Source organism: Vulpes vulpes, chromosome 4 (genome assembly GCF_048418805.1).
Source record: "Vulpes vulpes isolate BD-2025 chromosome 4, VulVul3, whole genome shotgun sequence".
Lineage (NCBI taxonomy): Eukaryota > Metazoa > Chordata > Mammalia > Carnivora > Canidae > Vulpes > Vulpes vulpes.
Window position 1 is genome coordinate 25,393,460 of NC_132783.1, and position 22,415 is coordinate 25,415,874.

Consider the following 22,415-nt stretch of genomic DNA (forward strand, 5'->3'; position numbering starts at 1 on the left):
TGCAACAGGAGACACTGAACCTGGAGATGTTTGTTTTCTACTGGAGTGATCAGTGGGTTCAGGTGTCAGATCTGATTTTAAAGGCTAGAAGGATTTGGTACGAAGTCAAACTGAGTGTGGTGATCCTCTGCTTTCACAGCCAGTCTCCCCTCAGCCTCAGATTTCCTCTTTGGCTTTCTGAGTGCTCAAGTTCTACCATCCAAAGGATCTGCCTCTCTGGAAACAAACAAACTTGCTGACCCTACTTCTCTGTTCCTCTGCTCTGGACCATCTTCAAGGATGACTTTCTGCAGTCAGGGTCCTTGGGAAGTAGTCATTACATGCTGGCTATGTGGTGGCTGTGTTCCCTTGTGATACCACTCCAACCCACCCAGAGATGATGTTTTCAGTTAAATAGGTTTAACATTTACTGAAAAGAGCCTAAACCACAATGAAGTGTGGAAACACTTCCTCACACACACACTCAAACATACATGTATATATACACCTACACACAAGCACAAGGCTTGAAAGAGAACATAGAATAAGGAAAATAAGGTATCCTGAGTTTATGAATGCATTTCTTGACCAACAGCTTCCAGAGATGATTTTTAATTACTCAACATTCCCTATTGAAGGAAGAACTTTCCAAAGAAAAGGTGATCAGCTGTGAGAAGCTGAGTTCAAAGTTTCTACTGCTCAGCTGTGAATGTTTCACTTTGAAGATACCTTAACATTGCTTAAATAACTGAATTCTTTAAGAGTCAGCAGATGAGCCAAGGTGTCGAAGGATAAACAGATGAGGAACATTTCACCAAATAACCATAAACACCTGGCCACTACTATGCACAAGGTAATAAATGTTCCCAGGATGATTAATTAAAGGGGTCACTTCAAAAGGGTGGAATAATGTCAAATATATGTGGAAGAAAACTGGGGAATTTGACTTCCAAAAGGAAAGTAAGAATTTCCTAGACCTGTTTAACAAGGGAACTGTTCCTGGGAAAGGGAAAACAACGCATGGATCATATATTCTATATGCACTGATGGCAATATCCGTCTATACACTGGCATGACTCAGAAATGTACAGTTCTGTAGCTCTAAATAGCTCACTTGATGTCTAGTTTGATTCTCTGTTCCAAGACTGGTAGTGATTTAGGTTTTCTTAATTGCCCCCATGAGTGTGTCTATGTTCCGGAGTCTTCTGGTGTAGGACAGGTTGTAAAATGGTGAGGTGCCACTTATCTGGTTGCTCTGTGTCATTGATGTACACTAATAGCCGCTGAGGTGTCCAAACAGCTCTCTGGTCCTGGGAAATTGGTGTGTACTCCTGTTGCTGAGGCATGTCTCTCACACCCAGTGGCTTTCGATTTCTTCCAAGTATTCTGGGACTGATGGAGATACTTTTACTAACTGATCTGTTCCATGTTGAGGTATAAGAAACTGCATGGACATAGAGTGCCCCATCTTTCTTAGACATGTCAGCTTGCTATTCTGTGAGGAATTTCTGCTTCCTTTTGGTATCTATCCAGGGAAAGATGCAGATATCCCATATACCAACCTTGTGGTTTTGGCTTCTCCCATGAGATTGCCACCTAAATCTTCTACTCTACGCCACAAATCATTTTTGTTTCCTAGAAAGCTAAATCTGTAAATCTCATAAGCAACATGGGGATCCCTTTTCCCCATATTCTCCTCTTGCCTGTATGCCCTGAGGAGGTGATTCAGTTGCCTCTTAAGTCAGCTTAAGACAAGAAGAAGGATGAGGGAAGGAATACCTGAGGTAAAAAAATTAGTTAGTATTTCAAAGGTTCTTCTGACCCTATTTGGAATACCCCTTAGGAAATGCTGGTGCACAGAACTGAGAATGAGAAGCCAGTGAAGAAAAGGATATGTGTGGTAGTGGTGATGCCATGAGTTTTATGATGTGTGGTCTCAAGAAATAATGACCTCTCGACTTGTAAACCAACACCTTTGGCGTGGTCCTTTGCACAGTCCTCTCGCACATTAACTCTTGAAAAGTCCCTCTTGCTTCTGGGAACACTTCCTCCACCATATGAAAGGAGGAGAAGATACCTTATGGAAGACATGGGGACCAATTGAGAGCCAGCGCCAATACACAGACACCTAGGTTAGGTCAACAGGAGCTGCAGGCTACCTGCAAGTGCACAGGTGACCACACCTGAAACCAGAACTGTTCAAATGAGCTTCCACTGAAGTGTTATGTGAATCATAAACAAAGAAATGGTTGTCTAACCTACTGAGCTATGGAATGATTTTTATTATCCTATAAAAGTATACAACACAACACAGTACACTACAATTCAAAAAGTAGGTCATAGGATATGGTCGGCATTGAAGATAGAGGAGATAAATTGTGGGAAGATTTCTCCAATATGAATATATGGGACCAAGGAAAAAACTTTAAATGGAAATAGCTGGGTCTTGGAAGGGGTTCATTCTCATTCATTGGAAAAACAGATAAAGAGGAAGTGTCAAGGGTCATTATGGAGTCCAGTCTTCAGTGCCTTACTAAACTGTAGACATGTAGGTGGATGGACCACATGGGGACTTGGTAGCATTCTGCAGTTTTGCTCTTCTGGAAATCACTATCACTCTCACTGGCTTGGATTCAACAGTTTGATTTTCTGTCACTGACGACATGAAAAACAAACACTTGTCTTGCACCAGCATATTCTCAGACATGGTACTAGACTCATCTTAATTCCTGATGACACGGATTATCCAAAAGCTTCCCTCAACACAATGAGGTATATGTCGTAAAACGAAGACATGTCAAAAGTATGGAGGGATTGATGATATGTGTCTCCAGGTTCTGAATCTAAACTCCAATTTACAAAAAATGGGGTGTTGCCAGGGAGCTGTGATTTGCTAGGCTCCAATAATACTTGCACTAGGCTCAGGGGAACTTCTCCTAGTTCTATTAATTACGTTTTAGAAATGTGTTTTACACCCTTTATCTTATTGAAACTTGACAACATTTCTAAGATTTAGACATTATTTTTATCCACATTTTAGGCATGAATAAAGTGATACGGAGCTAGAGTAATTGGCCAAAGGTCCTATAGCTGATAAATGGGGGCACTGGAATTTGTACCATGGGGAGGTTGTTTGACATCAAGTCAAGTCCTTTTCTCTCAATGATGCTGGTTCTTTTCAACTTATTTTAAAGAGCACTGGAATCCTGTGGTGCCTCAAGAGCCACTGATCATAAAGAGGATGGAGCAGGAATAAAAGTCCCGTGCTATGGTTTCAACCAGAGCACATTTATATATTATTACTAGAAATAAATAATTATGCATTATATGCTTACCTACATATATAATACAATATAGATGTGGGATCCATTTAAAATTGTGTTTAAAAAAATCCCCAAACACTGTATCATACCATGCTATCTCCTAATACTGCCAAAAACGTCTTGCAGTTTCTATGCTTTCGTGGGTCTCCAGTGTGTGAAACCTCCCTTGACCTGCTAGCCAGCCTTCAGAAGAAGGAGCAGCTGGGAATCATTGCCCTGGGGATGCTCTGGGCTCCAGAACAGGGTTAAGTATCTGCCATGACCCCTGGCAACCTTGCTGTCTGTGTCTCCCTAAAGCTTATTAAATTATCCACAGTACCTGCAGCCTTCTCATTGTAATGACAACTCTTTGAATTATCTCCCATGAGAGAAGTGATGTCTTCACCCAATATCTTCAGACAATTTTCATACAAAAATTGTATCAGAGAAGCCTGTAATGCAAAAAGAACACAATGGGGTGCTCTTTTTCATATGGAAGAGTTATAAGTCACATTTTGTTTATAAACCTTGGATCTAACCAAAACTGTGAAAGACTTCTATGAAAAATTCAGAGTTGATAAAAATATATAGAAAACCAATTTCTCTAATAAAATAACATAGAGTGATACTTTCCATTGTACTTTGAGTACAGATTTTAAAATACTACTAGTCAGTGGGCTAAAGTCCTAATTTGTGGCATAATTTAATAGCTAATATTGTGATACCAATGGTTACACCTTAAAACTAGGATAGCTTTCAAAGTAATCTACCTTCTGAAAGTTTACTTATTTTGTAAATATTTGCTTCCAGAAAATATTGGGATGTAACTTAGTATAATATATGATTAAAATGTATAGGGCAGAGACAAATTCCTATGAAATCAATTTCTTAAATAGGGCAGAATATTTTTTGGAAAGTGCATAGTCCTGTGGATTTTTTTTCTATGTTTTCTTTTGTTTTGTTTTTGAGTAAAACCTCACAGGGCTGGGGAGAAAACATGTCTGTCTCTCTAACCGAAGTCCCTTCTCATGTCTCGCTTTGCCTAAAGCTGGCTCTTGGCATGAGCTTGGGGAAAAGCTGTCATCTTATTAGGCATGTGTGGCTTCATTAGGATGTTCTGGAATATCTCTCTAGTTTCTGTCTGATGTAGCGGAGGCAAAACAGTAGCCAAGTATTTTTCTAAATGAGCCAAGACTTGCAGAGCAAAGCCAATGTGTTTGGAGCCATAGGTGCTCATAGTGCCCGAGGCACCTAGGATGTGCCAGTAAGGACCACGGAAGCCGGGGGTTGTTATCATTGTGTCATGAAGAAACCATGGCTTTGCCCAAGGTTACAAGCTCCCGCCTCAAGGATAAGGCTGAGATCTGACCTTGGCTTGTCAAACTCTGGAGCCCAGGTCTTTTCTACCATATTACATCATTCTTCTCTCTCTTTTGTTTAGTCAGTCTAGTATTGAATCTCCTGGATGGGAAAGAAGCAACTCAACTGCCCTGCGTTTCCCACTTTAACAACACCCCTTCCCAGATTCCACCAGAGAAGGATAACAAACTCTGCAATTCCAAGGAAGCCTATGAAGATGTGCACTTCTCAGAACTGATCCATCCAATTGACTACTACACATTTCAGGTTCAAAGCATGGATTCTAAACCTCAGGGGACACATATGAGAGCTCTCCCTACCTTTTTTATGAAGTTCTCTTCCAATTCCAAGCTGCCACAATTAGGTGGACAAAGAATGCTTGGGGCTATACACACTGATAAATCATAAGCTGATATCTGGTTGGGTGAGGATTCTTGCTCAATGTTGCGTAGCACTCCGAAAAGGTATCGCAAGACAACAACATTCACATTTGGCAGCTGAGCTAGAAGCCTAAAGTCAGAAAGATGTACTTTTGAATAAGGCAAGTCATTGCACTTAGCAGCTGGAAGTATAGAGATGGAGAGCACAGAACATCTTTCTAGATCTAGTACACAGCCTGCTGTAGCAGAGTTCCAGGCATGAACGTATACAAAAATGTTTTACCGAATTCAATTTCTGAGATAACCCACTCTGTTTAAATCATTGACAAACTGAAGGTTATACCACAGACTGTTGATGCTCTGGCATCTCTTTTAGGCCACTGACTTTTGTTTACCAGTTTCATATATACAGAAGTTGTATAATGGCTAAGGAGTCCACCACGTTAATAAGGTCTGGAGAAGAGCAATAATAGCCATAAGGCATGCCTGTATTCTGAAACTGGCCTCCATGGGTGTGAAGAATTGAAACTATTTGGCATTGAATATTGTTTTAGTGGTCAAAGAGGCAAGAAGGAAGCCAGTATTTTCCTAATAGTATATTGGCTGTATTTCTGAGCCATGACCAGAGTAGAGTACTTATTGCATCATTACCTCTGGGCTGCATTTATTTTCTCCTCCTCGGTCATTTCGTCAAGAACACCAAGCCATTTTTCGTAGAGTTCCGATGAAAGTAAACTTCCTTCGATATTTTCAAGAAAATCCTTATGTGGATAGAAAAATAAATCAATACATGCAAACAGACACACTCACACAGACGCAGACACACACACACACACACAAATATATAGGTATATATGATACAAAGTATATATTGGAAATATCACAGAGAAAACACTTAGTTCAAAACTTCAGTTCAGTCCCTAATTTCTTCCTAGATACCCGAACTGTGACCCACACGGAGTTCACCTCATACTCTCCATTGACTTGCACGTGCAAAAGCAGGTTGTGGATTTTCTCCAACAAAAACGAAAGCATCAAAGCAGAGCCTACGCTTCAGTGGAAAGGAAGACAAAGCTCCCTTCTATCATATGGCACTTACTCTCTTGTGTGCTTTTTTGCAAACTACTACAAAAGCTACTCTCATAATTGCTTCATTCTTCCTTTCCTTAACTATACAAAAGTAGATGGTCTAATGGCAAACTCATGATGTTCCTGTGGATGTATTCATTTCTAGTGTAGACCAATTCTCCAGATAGTTTGACATCATACTATTCAGGCCAAGGTTGCAGAGTCTGTTCCTCCACAAAGATTAGTCAACTTTAAGTAGGGAAAGCTTCAGAAATGTCTAAGAACTCTATGCACACGTGGTCACCATCCTCCTAGGCTGTGCCTATAACACGGAAATAGAAAAGACCCTACTAAACCTTGCTAGAAACATCAATTGCAGGTGTGCACCTTCAAGAGGGCAGCACTTATCATGCTATTCGAGTACCTAATGTATCATCATTCTTTCTCCTGTGTCTTGATGCCTATATATATATATATATATATATATATATATATATATATATATATTTACTGGTGTGTTTTACTGTAGCCCGGTGTAGTAGTGGTCAGGGACTTTTGCTATTTATCATATAGTTGGACAGTAATGGGGGACAAGGAAAGACCACTTGTGACAAGGAAGGACCACATATGACCTTGGTTCTAAGAGTGCCATCATTACTGCCTTCACGTAGTTTTGTTCAGAGCTGTTAGCAAGTGCCAAGCTAGATGGATTAAATTCTTTGTTCTAGTTCTCACTTCTTTTTCCATTACCATTTTAGCAATAGAATGGGATATCTGTGATGTAGCTGTATAATTTCCAAATTAATCTAGTTCTTGAGGCATTCTACTGAATTTTCAGAATACCAAAGTACTTTTGTCTCCTGCACCTACTCCAAAAGTTAGATTTATCAAAAGAGGCATGTAGCTAGAGCTGGTTACCGTGTCATTATAACCTTGGATGGTGGGCTAGACATCACAAATATTAACAAAAGGATACCTAAGATCTGGTGAAAGGAGACACAAATGGCGAAATCCTTCCTCCATGACTTATAAAGTAAAAGGCACTAAGAAACAGGAGACAATGATGGCTAAGAATGATTTGGTCGCCTCACTGAGGCTTTTTGTATTCCTCATAAAGTAAACTTTTGCTTACTATTGTGAACTTCTAGATCTATTCTCAAATTTTTCATGTGATTTTTCTTTTGGAAACTGCCTTCATTAGGAGTGTGGTGAGGTAATCATCAGGAACAGGATGTTTTCTTTGGTAAACGTTATGTGTCAATGTATATTTTGAAATTTCTTATTATTATAGTAGTCACATTAGTACTAGTATTTTGCATGGAGTCACCCGGTGGGAGGTGTGTGGTGAAAACAGAAAGTATCTCTAATGAAAGGGGCTTTTTCCTTCTACAGTATCTTCCTTAAATTTTTATTTCATGAAGTGTTTTCCATCTGACCAGTTCTTAATCAGTTATGCCTATGTTGGTTCTTGGGCAATCATAATGAAAGACACCATCACAGCTTGAGTAACTCATATGTGGATAAAGCTAGAACTTTCCCCACCTTTAAAACACATGCTACCAGAAGATCAGATTCACTGTTCAAGTTCACTCTGTGCCTAGAATTTAGTTTCTCTTTTAGGATTCTGCATGATTTTATACTGGCTGATTGTCTGAAGATGCCTTCCATGAGTGGTCCTTTTTGATTGATAAAGGAAAGCATATAATGTAGGAAAAAAAGAAGAGTATATGGCATTTCATATCTCAAGCCCAGAGCAAAAGCTTGCTTCCTTTTTGAAAGAGCTAGGCTATTGGATGGTATACAGTTTTAGAGCTGCAGAAGTAGTCAATTTAGATTCTTTAGTCAATGTGTCTCTATAGTTTCTACCCAAAATCCACGTTGCAGTCATACACTGAAACTTTTTAATCACTTATTTAAATCAGATTTTTTCATTGAATTTACTTTTAAATCAAGCTTCCGTGATTCAAGGTCTTGTGGAATCCTCACCGGTCTCCTACTTTATCAGTCTTTTTTCATTATTCCCTTCCATAGACGCACTTCCCCATATATGGAAATCTTTTCTATACTCATTTCCCATTAGTTGATTCATCTTTAAGTGATTGTATCCTCCAATCCTACTATCTCTATTTCCCTTCCTCTTTAAAAGAAAAGCTCAAATGCTCTCTTATTCTCTGATTACATTCCCTTCATGAGTCTTTCAACCGTCCTTTGCTCTATCTTCATGCCCTCTCCCTGCAGTGTAGAAACATAATAAGGGCTGGAGTCAGATGGACCAAGGGTTCAGAAACCTACTCTGCTTCTGATCTATTGTGTGACCTGGGGCACATGCGAACTGTACTGAAAACTTTCTAATCCATTTATAATGTGTGGAGGATGACAGTTATAGCTACCCCCTAAAATTGCTGTGATGCAAGGACTGGGGTAGTAGCAAGCATGGAACTAACGTGGTTAATTTCTTCACACCTAGGATAACATTCCCAAATCTAGTGCAGGGTTGCAGAGGTCCTGGATACTCCGCAGTTTCCATACCGACAATTCAGTATACCGATTTCAGATAACACAGGCCAAACTCTGTGGCTGTCATTTAACATGCTCTTTTAGAATTAGCAGATTAATATATGCCTCAGGGTGAGTCTTTATGCTTAGGTAAGATGTTTTCAGTTGTTAGATTAAATAGACTCCATTGAAGGAGACCTGAGACTAAGGTGAGTTCAGGAAGACAAGAGCAGAATGTGAAGATGATTCATGCACACAGAGTCCATTTTGACTGATCTGAACAGGCCTACATGGGTCTCTGTGGAAAGAAGTGGAATGGACAAAACGTCGTTCTGTGTATTGGCCTCATGACTCTGTAGGAGGTAAATCAAATGACACTAGCAAAGGTTCTCAGCCAAAGCCAGGTGCTGTCTAATGATTTCTCCATTTGTGGGTAGGTTTGCATGAGGACACTTGGCCTCTCCGAGGTCTCTCTCCTCAGGAAGGCAATAAAAGACCATACTGAGACCTACCAGTATTGGGAAGGGGAAGTTGTCCTTATGAAAGATATCCGTGAGGGAAACTCCAAAGAGCTGTCCTGGTTTTTCAGACAGTGCAGCTCTGCACTGGTTGTTCTGGCAAGTGCCAGCACAGTGGCAAAATGCCGAGTTCGTGAAAGCACTGCTTTCCTTGGTGTTCTGGTCTGAATCTAAGGAAGAAGGGAGATTAGTGTTTTTTTAATTCACTTAGACATATTTTCACCATTGCCATTATACAGCATGTTCATTGTATAGGCTAGAAGAGGGAAACTGAGTCATTTCTTGTGCAGAGCTCTCCACGTTCTGATATTGGCTAACAGCATCCTCATGGCATTGGTGAGTTCTTGTCAATAACATTCAGACTGATGGGTAAACCTGGGACTTGATCAGACTCAGGGTGATTATTTCCTTGGCCATCAGTTACTGCCATTACACTGATCTGGAGGCACTGAAACTGTAGATGTTTGCTTTCTACTTGTGTGATCAGTGGGTTCAGGTATCAGACCTGATTTTATTTTTTTATTTTTTATTTTTTTCTGATTTTAAAAGCTATAAGTTTTTGGTATGCAAATCAAGCTGAGTTTGGTAATCCTGTGCTTTCACAGCCAGGCTCCCCTCAGCCTCAGATTCTCTCCTTGGCTTTCTGAGTGCTCAAGTTTCTACCAACCAAAGGAATTGCCTCTCAGGACACAATCTGCCTGACCCCTACTTCTCTGGTTCCTCTGCTCTGGGCCATCTTCAAGGATGACTTTCTGCAGTCAGGGTCCTTGGGAAGTAGTCATCACATGCTGGCTATGTGGTGGCTGTGTTCTCTTGTCATACCCCACCAACCCACCCATAGATGATGTTTTTGGTTAAATAGGTTTAACATTTACTGAAAAGAGCCTAAGCCACAATGAAGTGTGGAAACACACTTCCTCACACACACACTCAAACATACATGTATATATACACCTACACACAAGTACAAGGCTTGAAAGAAAACATAGAAAATGCAAAACAATAAGAGGTTAGGAATGCATTTATAGACCACCAGTTTCCAGAGATGATTTTCAACTACTCAACATTCCCTATTGAAGGAAGAACTTTCCAAAGAAAAGGAGATCAGCAGTGAAAAGCTGAGTTCAAATTTCTACTGCTCAGCAGTGAATGTTTCCCTTTGAAGATACCTTAACATTGCTTAAATAACCGATTGCTTTAAGAGTCAAGAGGTGAGCCAAGCTGTCGAAGGATAAAAAGATGAGGAACATTTCAACAAATAACCTTAAACACCGGGCAACTTGGCTTTTCTGGGATGTAGTACGTGCATCAGCACCTCCACCCATGTGGGGCCAGCACTGCACCAGAAGCATCCTGGTTCTGCCACTTAGCAAGCTCAGCATTTTAAAGCTTTGGTTTGCTCAACTTTAACGTAAATGATGCTGTCTACATCAAGTTAAACTAAATATATAAGATACTATTCGGCACAAGGCAATAAATGTTCCCAGGATCATTAATGAATGGGATCGCTTCAAAAGGGTCGAATAATGTGAAATATATGTGGAAGAAAACTGGGGCATTTGACTTCCAAAAGGAAAGTAAGAATTTCCTAGACCTATTTCACAAGGGAACCCTTCCTGGGAAAGGGAAAACAATGCATGGATCATATATTCTATATGCACTGATAGCAATCTCCGTCTACACGCTGGCATGATTCAGAAATGTACAGTTCTGTAGTTCTAAATAGCTCACTTGATGCCTAGTTTGATTCTCTGTTCTGAGACTGGTAGTGATTTAGGTTTTCTTAATTGTCCCCATGAGTGTGTCTATGTTCCGGAGTCTTCTGGTGCAGGACAAGTTGTAAAATGGTGAAGTGCCACTTATCTAATTGCTCTGTGTCATTGATGTATATAAATAGCTGCTGAGGTGTCCAAACTGCTCTCTGGTCCTGGGAAATTGGCCTGTACTCCTATTGCTGAGGCATGTCTTTCACACCCAGTGGCTTTTTATTTCTTCCATACTATTCTGGGACTGATGGAGATACATGTTCCGTGTTGAGGTATTAGAAACTCTGCATGGACATAGAGGGCCCCATAGTTCTTAGACATGTCAGCTCACTATTCTGTGAGGATTTTCTGCTTCCATTTGGTTTCCATGCAGGAAATGGTGCAGATATCCCATGTACCTACCAAAGGTTTTAGGCTTTTTTCCCGTGAGATTGCCACCCAAATCTTCTACTCTATGCCATGAATCATTTCTGTTTCCTAGAAAGCCAACACTGTAAAACTCATAAGCAACATGGAGATCCCTTTTCCTCATATTCTCCTCTTGCTTCTATGCCTGGAGGAGGTGATTTAATTGTCTCTAAAGGCAGCTTAAGGTAGGAAGAAGGTTGAGGGAAGGAATATCTCAGGCAAAAAAAAAATTAGTATTTCAAAGATTCTTCCTACCCTACTTGGAATACCCCTTAGGAAATGCTGGTGTACAGAACTGAGGATGAAAAGCCAGTGAAGGAAAGGATATGTGTGGTAGTGGTGCTGCTGTGAGTTTTATGATGTGTGGTCTCAAGAAATAATGCCTCCTCGTCTTGAAAACCACCACCTTTGGCGTGGTGCTTTGCACAGTCCTCTCCCACATTAACTCTTGAAAAGTCCCTCTTGCCTCTGGGTACTCTTCCTCCACCATATGAAAGGAGGAGAAGCTACCTTATGGAAGACATGGGGACCAATCGAGAGCCAGCGCCAATACACAGAAACCTAGGTTAGCTCGACAGGAGCTGCAGGCTAACTGTAAGTGCACAGGTGACCTCAGCTGAAACCAGAACTGATCAAATGAGCTTCCACTGAAGGGTTATGTGAATCATAAACAAAGAAATGGTTGTCTAACCTACTGAGCTATGGAATGATTTTTATTATCCATATAAAATTATACAACACAACACAGTACAATAGAATTCAAAAAGTAGGTCATAGGATATGGTCGGCATTGAAGATAGAGGAGATAATATGTGGGAAGATATCCTCAATATGAATATATGGGACCATGGAAAATCTTTTGAATGCAAATAGCTGGGTCATGGAAGGGGTTCATTTCTCATTCATTGGAAAAATAAAGAGGAGGTGTCAAGTGTCATTATGGAGATTCCAGTCTTCAGTGCCTTACTAAACTGTAGACATGTAGGTGGATGGACCACATGGGGACTTGGTAGCATTCTGCAGTTGTGCTCTTTTGGAAATCACTATCACTCTCAGTGGCTTGGATTCAACAGTTTTTTTTTCTCTCACTGAGGACATGAAAAACAAACACTTGTCTTGCACCAGCATATTCTCAGACATGGTACTAGACTATTCTTAATTCCTGATGACATGGATTACCCTAAAGATTTCCTCAACACAATGAAGTATATGTTGTAAAACGAAGACATCAAAATTATGGAGGGATTGATGATATGTGTCTCCAGGTTCTGAATCTAAACTTTATTTACAAAATGGGGTGTTGCCAGTGAGCTGTGATTAGCTAGGCTCCAATAATACTCACACTAGTCTCAGGGGAAATTCTCCTAGTTTTATTATTTGCATTTTAGAAATGTTTTTACATCCTTTATGTTATTGAATCTTGACAATACTTCTAAGATTTAGGCATTATTTTCATCCACATTTTAGGCATGAATAAAGTGATACGGAGCTAGAGTAATTGGCCAAAGGTCCTATAGCTAATAAATGGGGGCACTGGAGTTTGTATTCGGGAGAGGTTGTTTGACATCAAGTCAAGTCCTTTTCTCTCAATGATGCTGGTTCTTTTCAACTCATTTTAAAGAGCACTGGAATCCTATGGTGCCTCAAGAGCCACTGATCAAAAAGAGGATGGAGGAGGAATAAAAGTCCCGTGCTCTGGTTTCAACCAGAGTAGAAATAAATAATTATGCATTATATGCTTATCTACATATATAATACAATATAGATGTGGGATCCATTTATAATTGTGTTTAAAAAAATCCCCAAACACTGTATCATACCATGCTATCTCCTAATCCTGCCAAAACGTCTTGAAGTTTCTAAGCTTTCCTGGGTCTCCAACAGTGTGAAACCTCCCTTGACCTGCTAGCCAGCCTTCAGAAAGGAGCAGCTGGGAATCATTGCCCTGGGCATGCTCTGGGCTCCAGAACAGGGCTAAGTATCTGCCATGACCCCTGGCAACCTTGCTGCCTGTGTCTCCCTAAAGCCTATTAAATTATCCACAGTACCTGCAGCCTTCTCATTGTAATGACAATTCTTTGAATTCTCTCCCAAGAGAGAAGTGATGTCTTCGCCAAATATCTTCAGACAATTTTCAATCAAAAACTGTATGAGAGAAGCCTGTAATGCAAAAAGAACACAGTGGGGTGCTCTTTTTCATATGGAAGAGTTATAGGTCACATTTTGTTTATAAACCTTGGATCTAACCAAAACTGTGAAAGACTTCTATGAAAAATTCAGAGTTGATAAAAATATATAGAAACCCAAGTTCTCTAGTAAGATAACTTAGAGTGATACTTTCCATTGTGCTTTGGGTACAGATTTTAAAATACTAGTAGTCAGTGGACTAAACTCCTACTTTGTGGCCTAGTTTAATACCTAACATTGTGATACCAATGGTTTCATCGTTAAAACTAGGACAGCTTTCAAAGTAACCTGCCTTCTTAAACTTTACTTATTGTGTAAAATTTTGCTTCTAGAAAATATTGGGTTGTAACTTAGGATAATATCTCATTAAAATGTGTAAAACATACATGAAATCCTATGAAATCCATTTCTAAAATAGGGAAGAATGTTTTTTGGAAAGTGGATATTCCTGTGGATTTTTCTTTTTTGATGTTTTCTTTTGCTTGGTTTTTGAGTAAAAATCACAGGTCTGGAGAGAAACATGTCTGTCTGTCTAACCACAGTCCCTACTCATGTCTTGCTTTGCCGAATGCTAGCTCTCAGCATGAGCTTGGGGAAAAGCTGTCATCTTATTAGGTATGTGTGGCTTCATTAGAATGTTTTGGAATATCTCACTAGTTTCTGTCGGATGTAGCAGAGGCAAAACTGTAGCCAAGTATTTTTCTAAAAGAGCCACAACTTGCAGAGCAAGGCCAATGTGTTTGGAGCCATGGGCACTCATAGTGCCCAAGTCACCTAGGATGTGCCAGTAAGAACCACAGGAGCTGGGGTTTGTTACCATGGTGTCATGAGGAAGCCATGGCTTTGCCCAAAGTTCCAATCTCTCTCCTCAAGGATCAGGCTGAGAGTTGAACCTTGGCTTGTCAAACTCCGGAGCCCAGGTCTTTTCTATCATATTATGCCACTCTTCTCTCTCTTTTGTTTAGTCAGTCTAGTATTGAATCTCTTGGATGGGAAAGAAGCAACTCAACTGCTCTGCATTTCGCAATTTAACAACACCCCTTCCCATATTCCACCAGAGTAGGATAAAGAAGTCTGCCATTCCAAGGAAGGCAATGAAGATGTGCACTTTTCAGAACTGTTCCTTCGAATTTACTACTACATATTTCAGACTCAAAGCATGGATTCTAAACCACAGGGGACACATATGAGAGATCTCTCTACCTTCTTAATCAAGTTGTCTTCCAATTCCAAGCTGCAGGAAACGGGTGGACAAAGCAGACTTGGAGCTATACACATTGATAAATCATAAGCTGTCATCTGATTGGATGAGGATTGTTGCTCAATGTTGTAGAGCACGCCGAAAAGGTATCGCAAGAGGACAACATTCGCTTTTGGCAGCTGTGTTAGAAGCCTAAATCAGAAAGATGCACTTTTGAATAAGGCAAGTCATTGCACTTAGCAGCTTGAAGTATAGAGACGGAGAGCAGAGAACATCTCTCTAGATCCAGTATACAACCTGCTGTAGCAGAGTTCCAGGCATTAACGTATAGAAATATGTTTTACCGAATTCAATTTCTGAGCTAACTCTCTCTGGTTAAATGTTTGACAAACTGAAGGTTATACCACAGGCTGTTGATGCTCTGGCATCTCTCTTAGGCCACTGACTTTTGTCTACCAGTTTCATATATAAGAGAAGTTGTACAATGGCTAAGGAGTCTACTTAATAAGGTCAGGAGAAGTACAATAATAGCCATAAGGCATGCCTGTATTCTGAAACTGGCCTCCATGGGTGAGAAGAATTGAAACCATTTGGCATTGTATGTTCTCATTGATTTGGGGAATATAAATAATAGTGAAAGGGAATATAAGGGAAGGTAGAAGAAATGTGTGGGAAATATCAGAAAGGGAGATAGAACATAAAGACTCTTAACTCTGGGAAATGAACTAGGGGTGATGGAAGGGGAGGCGGGTGGGGGGTTGGGGTGAATGGGTGACGGGCACTGAGGGGGGCACTTGATGGGATGAGCACTGGGTGTTATTCTGTATGTTGGCAAATTGAACACAAATAAATAACAATTAAATATATTATTAAAAAAAGAAACCATTTGGCATTGAATGTTATTTTAGTGGTCAAAGTGGCAAGAAGGAAGCCAATATTTTCCTAATAGTATATTGGCTGTATTTCTGAGCCATGACCAGAGTAGAGTAATTATTGCATCATTACCTCCGGGCTGCATTTATTTTTTCCTTCTCAGTGACTTCGTCAAGAACACAAAGCCATTTTTCGTAGAGGTCCGATGAAAGTAAACTTCCTTCGATATTTTCAAGAAAATCCTTATGTGGATAAAAAAACACACACACACACACAAATATACACAGAAACACACACACACACATATGTATATTTAATACAAAATATATATTGGAAATATCACAGAGAAAACACTTAGGTGAAAACTTCAGTTGATTCCTACTTCCTTCATAGATACCCAAACTGTGACCCACATGGGGCTCAGCTCTGACTCTCCATTGACTTGCACGTGCAAAAGCAGGTGTGTGGCTTTTCTCTGACAAAAATGAAAGCATCAAAGCAGAGCTTAGCCTTCAGTGGAAAGGAAGACAAAGCTCCCTTCTATCATAGGGCACTTGCTCTTTTGTGTGCTTTTCTGCAAACTACTACAAAAGCTACTCTCATAATTGCATCATTCTTCCTTTCCTGAACTATACAAAAGTAGAGAATCTAATGGCAAACTCATGATGTATTCATTTCTAGTGTAGGATGTATCCATTTCTAGTGTAGGTCAATTCTCCAGATAGTTTGACATGATACTATTCAGGCCAAGGTTGCAGATTCTGTTCCTCCACAAAGATTAGTCAACTTTAGGTAGGGAAAGCTTCAGAAATGTCTAAGAACTCTATGCACACGTGGTCACCATCTTCCTAGCCTGTGCCTATAACACGGGAATAGAAAAGACCCTACTAAGTCTTGCTAGAAACATCAATTCCATGTGTGCACCTTCAAGAGGGCAACACTTACCATGGTATTCAAGTACCTAATGGATGATCATTCTTTTCCTTGTGTCTTGATGCCTATATATATATTTGCTGTGTGTTTTACTCTAGCCCAGTGTAGTAGTGGTCAGAGACTTTTGGTATCTTTTGTGTAGTTAAACAGTAATGGGGGACAAGGAAAGACCAAATGTGGCAAGGAAGGACCACATATGACCTTGATTCTAAGAGTGTCATCATTACTGCCTTCACGTAGTTTTGTTCAGAGCTGTTAGCAAGTGCCAAGCTAGATGGATTAAATTCTTTGTTCTAGTTCTCACTTCTTTCTCCATTCCCATTTTAGCAATAGAATGGGATATCTGTGATGTAGCTGTATAATTTCCAAATTAATCTAGTTCTTGAGTCCTTCTACTGAATTTTCAGAATACAAAAGTACTTTTGTCTCTTGCACCTACTCCAAAAGTTAGATTTATCAAAACAGGCATGTATCTAGAGCTGGTTACCATGTCGTTATAACCTTGGATGGTGGGATAGACATCTCAAACATTAACTAAAGGATGCCTAGGATGTGGTGAAAGGAGACACAAATGGCGAAATCCTTCCTCCATGACTTATAAAGTAAAAGGCACTAAGAAACAGGAGACAATGCGACAATGATAGTTAAGAATGATTGGTTGCCTCACTGAGCCTTTTTTAGATTCCTCATAAAATAAACATTTGCTTACTATTGTGAACTTCCATACCTATCTTCAAATGTTTAATATGATTTTTCTTTTGGAAACTGCCTTCATTAGGAGTGTGGTGAAGAAGCCATCAAAAGCAGGATGTTTGCTTTGGTAAACATTATGTATGTATCAGTGTATATTTTGAAATTTCTTATTATTACTAGTAATCATATTAGTATTAGTATTTTGCATGGAGTCTTCAGGGGCGTGGTGTGTGGTGAAAACAGAAAGTATTTCTAATGTATTGGGCTTTTAACTCCTACAGTAGATTCCTTAAATTTTGAATTCATGAAGTGTTTTCCGAATTGAGAAGTTCTCAATCAGTTCTGCCCATGTCGCTCCTTGGGCAATCATAATGAAAGACACCAATCACAGCTTGACTTACTCATGTGCGGATAAAGTTAGAACTTTCCCCACCTTTAAAACAAATGCTACCACATGAACAGATTTGCTGTAATGCCTCACTCTGTCTCCAGAATTTAGTTTCTTCCTTAGGATTCTGCATGCCTTTATACTACCTGGTTTTCTGAATATGCCTTCCGTGAGTGGTCCTTTCTCATTGATAAAGGACAGCATATCCTGAGAGAAAAAAAGAAGAGTATATGGCATTTCATATCCCAAGCCCAGAGTAAAAGCTTGCTACCTTTTTGAAAGAGCTAGGCGATGTGATGGTATACGGTGTTAGAGCTGGAAGGACTAAAGTCAATTTAGATTCTTTAATCAATGTCTCCCTATAGTTTCTACCCAAAATCCACCTGACAGTCATACGCTGAAACATTGTAATCACTTATTTTAATCAGATTTTTTTCTCATTGAATTTACCCTTTTAAATCGAACTCCCGTGTTTCAAGGCCTTGTGGAATCCTCGCCTGATTCCTTGTGGAATCAGTCTTGATTCCTTATTCCCTTACATAGATGCACTTCCCCAAGTATGGAAATCTTTTTGCCATACTCATTTCCCATTTGTTGATTCTTCTTTAAGTGATTGTATCCTCCATTGCAACTATCTCTATTTCCCTTCTTCCTTAAAAAAAAAAAGCTCAAATGCTCTCTTCTTATTAACTGATTACATTTCCTTCATGAGTCTTTCACTGTCCTTTGCTCTATCTTCATGTCCTCTCCCTGCAGTGTAGAAAGATAATAAGGGCTAGAGTCTGATAGACCAAGGGATTGGAAACCTATTATGCTTCTGATCATTTGTGTGACCTGGGGCAAATGTGAACTGTACTGAAAGCTTTCAAATTCATTTGTAAAGTGTGGAGGATGATAGTTCTAGCTACCCCCTAAAATTGATGTGATGCAAGGACTGGGGTAGTAGCAAGCATGGAACTAACGTGGTCAATTTCTTCACACCTTGGATAACATTCCCAAATCTAGTGCAGGGTTGCAGAGGTCCTGGGTACTCAGGAAATTTCCACACTGACAATTCAGTACACCGATTTGAGATAACAAGGGCAAACTCTGTGGCTGTCATTTAACATCCTCTTTTAGAATTAGCAGATTCATATATGCCTCAGGATGAGTCTTTATGCTTAGGTAAGATGTTTTCAGTTGTTAGATTAAGTAGACTCCGTTGAAGGAGACCTGAGACTACTGTGAGTTCAGGAAGACAACAGCAGAATGTGAAGATGATTCATGCACACAGAGTCCATTTTGACTGATCTGAACAGGCCTACATGGGTCTCAGTGGAAACAAGTGGAAGGGACAAAACGTTGTTCTGCTGTATTGGCCAAATGACTCTGCAGTAGGTAAATCAAATGACACTAGCAAAGCTTCTCAGCCAAAGCGAAGGACTGTCTAATGATTTATCCATTTGAGGGTTGGTTTGCATGAGAACACTTGGCCCCTCCGAGGTCCTTCTCCTCAGGAAGGTAAAAAAAAAAAAAAAAAAAAGACCAAACTGAGACCTACCAGTATGGGTAAGGGCAAGATGTCCTTATCAAAGATATCCGTAAGGGAAACTCCAAAGAGCTCTCCTGGTTCTTCAGACAGCACAGCTGTGCACTGGTTGTTCTGGGACGGGCCAATGCGCTGGCAAGCGGCCGAGTCTCTGAAAGCAGTGCTTTTCATCGTCTTCCGGTCTGAATCTAAGGAAGAAGGGAGATTAGTGTGTTTTAATTCACTTAGCCTTATTTTCACCATTGCCATTATACAGCATGTTCATTGTAGGGGCTAGAAGAGGGAAACTGAGTCATTTATTGTGTAAAACTCTCCATGTTCTAATGTGGCTAAGAGGGTCCTCATGGCATTGATGAGTTCTTGCTCCTATCGTTCAGACTGATGGTTCAACCTTGGGACTTGATCAGATTGAAGGTCAGAATTTCCTGCCATCAGTTACTGTCTTTGCAATGCAACAGGAGACACTGAACCTGTAGACGTTTCTTTTCTACTGGAGTGATCAGTGGGTTCAGCTGTCAGATATGATTTTAAAAGCCAGAAGGATTTGTATGCAAATCAGGCTGAGATTAGTAATCCTCTGGTTTCAAATCCAGTCTGAGACCAGAACTGCTCAGATGAGTCTCCACTGAAGTGTTATGTGAATCGTAACCAAAGAAATGGTTGTCTAACGTACTGAGCTATGGAATGATTTTTATTATCCATATAAAAGTATACAACACAACACAGTACAATACAATTCAAAAAGTAGTTCATAGGATATGGTAGGCAGTGAAAAGGGGAGATAATTTGTGGAAGATTCCTCAATATGAATATATGGGACCAAAGAAAAAACTTTAAATGGAAATAGCTGGGTCTTGGAAGGGGTTCATTCCTCATTCATTGGAAAAACAGAAAAAGAAGTGTCAAGGGTCATTATGGAGATTCCAGTCTTCAGTGCCTTACTAAACTGTAGACATGTAGGTGGATGGACCACATGGGGACTTGGTAGCATTCTGCAGTTGTGCTCTTCTGGAAATCACTATCACTCTCACTGGCTTGGATTCAACAGTTTGATTTTCTGTCACTGACGACATGAAAAACAAACACTTGTCTTGCACCAGCATATTCTCAGACATGGTACTAGACTCATCTTAATTCCTGATGACACGGATTATCCAAAAGCTTCCCTCAACACAATGAGGTATATGTCGTAAAACGAAGACATGTCAAAAGTATGGAGGGATTGATGATATGTGTCTCCAGGTTTTGGATCTAAACTCCAATTTACAAAAAATGGGGTGTTGCCAGGGAGCTGTGATTTGCTAGGCTCCAATAATACTCGCACTAGGCTCAGGGGAATTTCTCCTAGTTCTATTAATTGTGTTTTAGAAACGTTTTTACATCCTTTATGTTATTGAATCTTGACAACACTTCTAAGATTTAGGCATTATTTTTATCCACATTTTAGGCATGAATAAAGTGATACCGAGCTAGAGTAATTGGTCAAAGGTCATGTAGATGATAAATGGGGGCACTGGAGTTTGTACTCTGGAGAGGTTGTTTGACATCAAGTCAAGTCCTTTTCTCTCAATGATGCTGGTTATTTTCAACTCATTTTAAAGAGCACTGGAATCCTGTGGTGCCTCAAGAGCCATTGATCAAAAAGAGAATGGAGCAGGAATTAAAGCCCCGTGCTATGGTTTCAACCAGAGCAGATTTATATATTATAAGTAGAAATAAATAATTATGCATTATATGCTTACCCACATATAAAATATAATATAGATGCGGGATCCATTTAAAATTTTGTTTAAAAATATCCCCAAACACTGTATCATACCATGCTATCTCCTAATACTGCCAAAACGTCTTGAAGTTTCTATGCTTTCCTGGGTCTCCAACAGTGTGAAACCTCCCTTGACCTGCTAGCCAGCCTTCAGAAGAAGGAGCAGCTGGGAATCATTGCCCTGGGCATGCTCTGGGCTCCAGAACAGGGCTAAGTATCTGCCATGACCCCTGGCAACCTTGCTGCCTGTGTCTCCCTAAAGCCTATTAAATTATCCGCAGTACCTGCAGCCTTCCCATTGTTATGACAACTCTTTGAATTCTCTCCCAAGAGAGAAGTGATGTCTTCGCCAAATATCTTCAGGCAATTTTCGATCAAAAACTGTATGAGAGAAGCCTGTAATGCAAAAAGAACACAGTGGGGTGCTCTTTTTCATATGGAAGAGTTATAGGTCACATTTTGTTTATAAACCTTGGATCTAATCAAAACTGTGAAAGACTTCTATGAAAAATTCAGAGTTGATAAAAATATATAGAAACCCAAGTTCTCTAATAAATAACATAGAGTGATGCTTTCCATTGTACTTTGAGTACAGATTTTAAAATACTACTAGACAGAGGGCTAAACTCCTACTTTGTGGCCTAATTTAATACCTAACATTGTGATACCAAAGGTTACATCTTTAAAACTAGGATAGTTTTCAAAGTAACCCACTTTCTAAAAGTTTACTTATTTTCTAAAATTTTGCTTCCAGAAAATATTGGGTTGTAACTTAGGAAAATATCTGATTTAGATGTATAAAGCAGTGACAAAATCCTATGATATCCATTTCTTAAATATGGACAAATATTTTTTGGAAAGTGGATATTCCTGTGGATTTTTTTTTGAAGTTTTCTTTTGTTTTGTTTTTGAGTAAAAACTCACAGGGCTGGGGAGAAAACATGTTTGTCTAGCCGCAGTCCCTTCTCATGTCTTACTTTGAATAATGCTGGCTCTTGGCATGAGCTTGGGGAAGCTGTCATCTTATTAGGTATGTGTGGCTTCATCAGGATGTTTTGGAATATCTCACTAGTTTCTGTCTGATGTAGCGGAGGCAAAAGAGTAGTCAAGTGTTTTTCTAAATGAGCCACAACTTGCAGAGCAAAGCTATGTGTTTGGAGCCATGGGTGCTCTTAGTGCCCAAGCCACCTAGGATGTGCCAGTAACGACCACAGGAACTGGGGGTTGTTACCATTGTGTCATGAGGAAACCATGTCTTTGCGCAAGGTTACAAGCTCTCCCTCAAGGATCAGGCTGAGATTTGAACCTTGGCTTGTCAAACTCTGGAGCCCAGGTCTTTTCTACCATATTACATCACTCCTCTCTCTTTTGTTTAGTCAGTCTAGTATTGAATCTCCTGGATGGGAAAGAAGTGACTCAACTGCTCTGCGTTTCCCACGTTAAGACCCCTTCCCATATTCCACCAGAGAAGCATAACAAACCTGCCATTCCAAGAAAGCCTAGGAAGATGTGCACTTTTCAGAACTGATCCATCCAATTTACTACTACACATTTCAGATTCAAAGCCTGGA

The 22,415-nt window shown here is 39.9% G+C and overlaps 1 protein-coding gene and 1 long non-coding RNA gene across 2 annotated transcripts; both read right to left on the reverse strand.

Annotated features, from left to right (window-relative positions):
• Nucleotides 1-3,547: 3,547 nt before the first annotated feature.
• Nucleotides 3,548-5,776, reverse strand: LOC140598731 (rho GTPase-activating protein 20-like). Its single transcript, XM_072757259.1, has 3 exons — nt 5,672-5,776; nt 4,961-5,150; nt 3,548-3,733 (listed from the first exon to the last, which is right to left on the reverse strand). The coding sequence occupies exons 1-3, from the start codon at nt 5,704-5,706 to the stop codon at nt 3,548-3,550; spliced, it is 411 nt and encodes a 136-aa protein (XP_072613360.1). The 5' UTR covers nt 5,707-5,776.
• A 3,325-nt stretch (nt 5,777-9,101) lies between these two features.
• LOC140598554 (uncharacterized) lies at nt 9,102-19,267 on the reverse strand. Its single transcript, XR_012000994.1, has 3 exons — nt 19,092-19,267; nt 15,670-17,758; nt 9,102-9,272 (listed from the first exon to the last, which is right to left on the reverse strand). It is a non-coding gene; the product is annotated as an uncharacterized lncRNA (long non-coding RNA).
• Nucleotides 19,268-22,415: the final 3,148 nt, after the last annotated feature.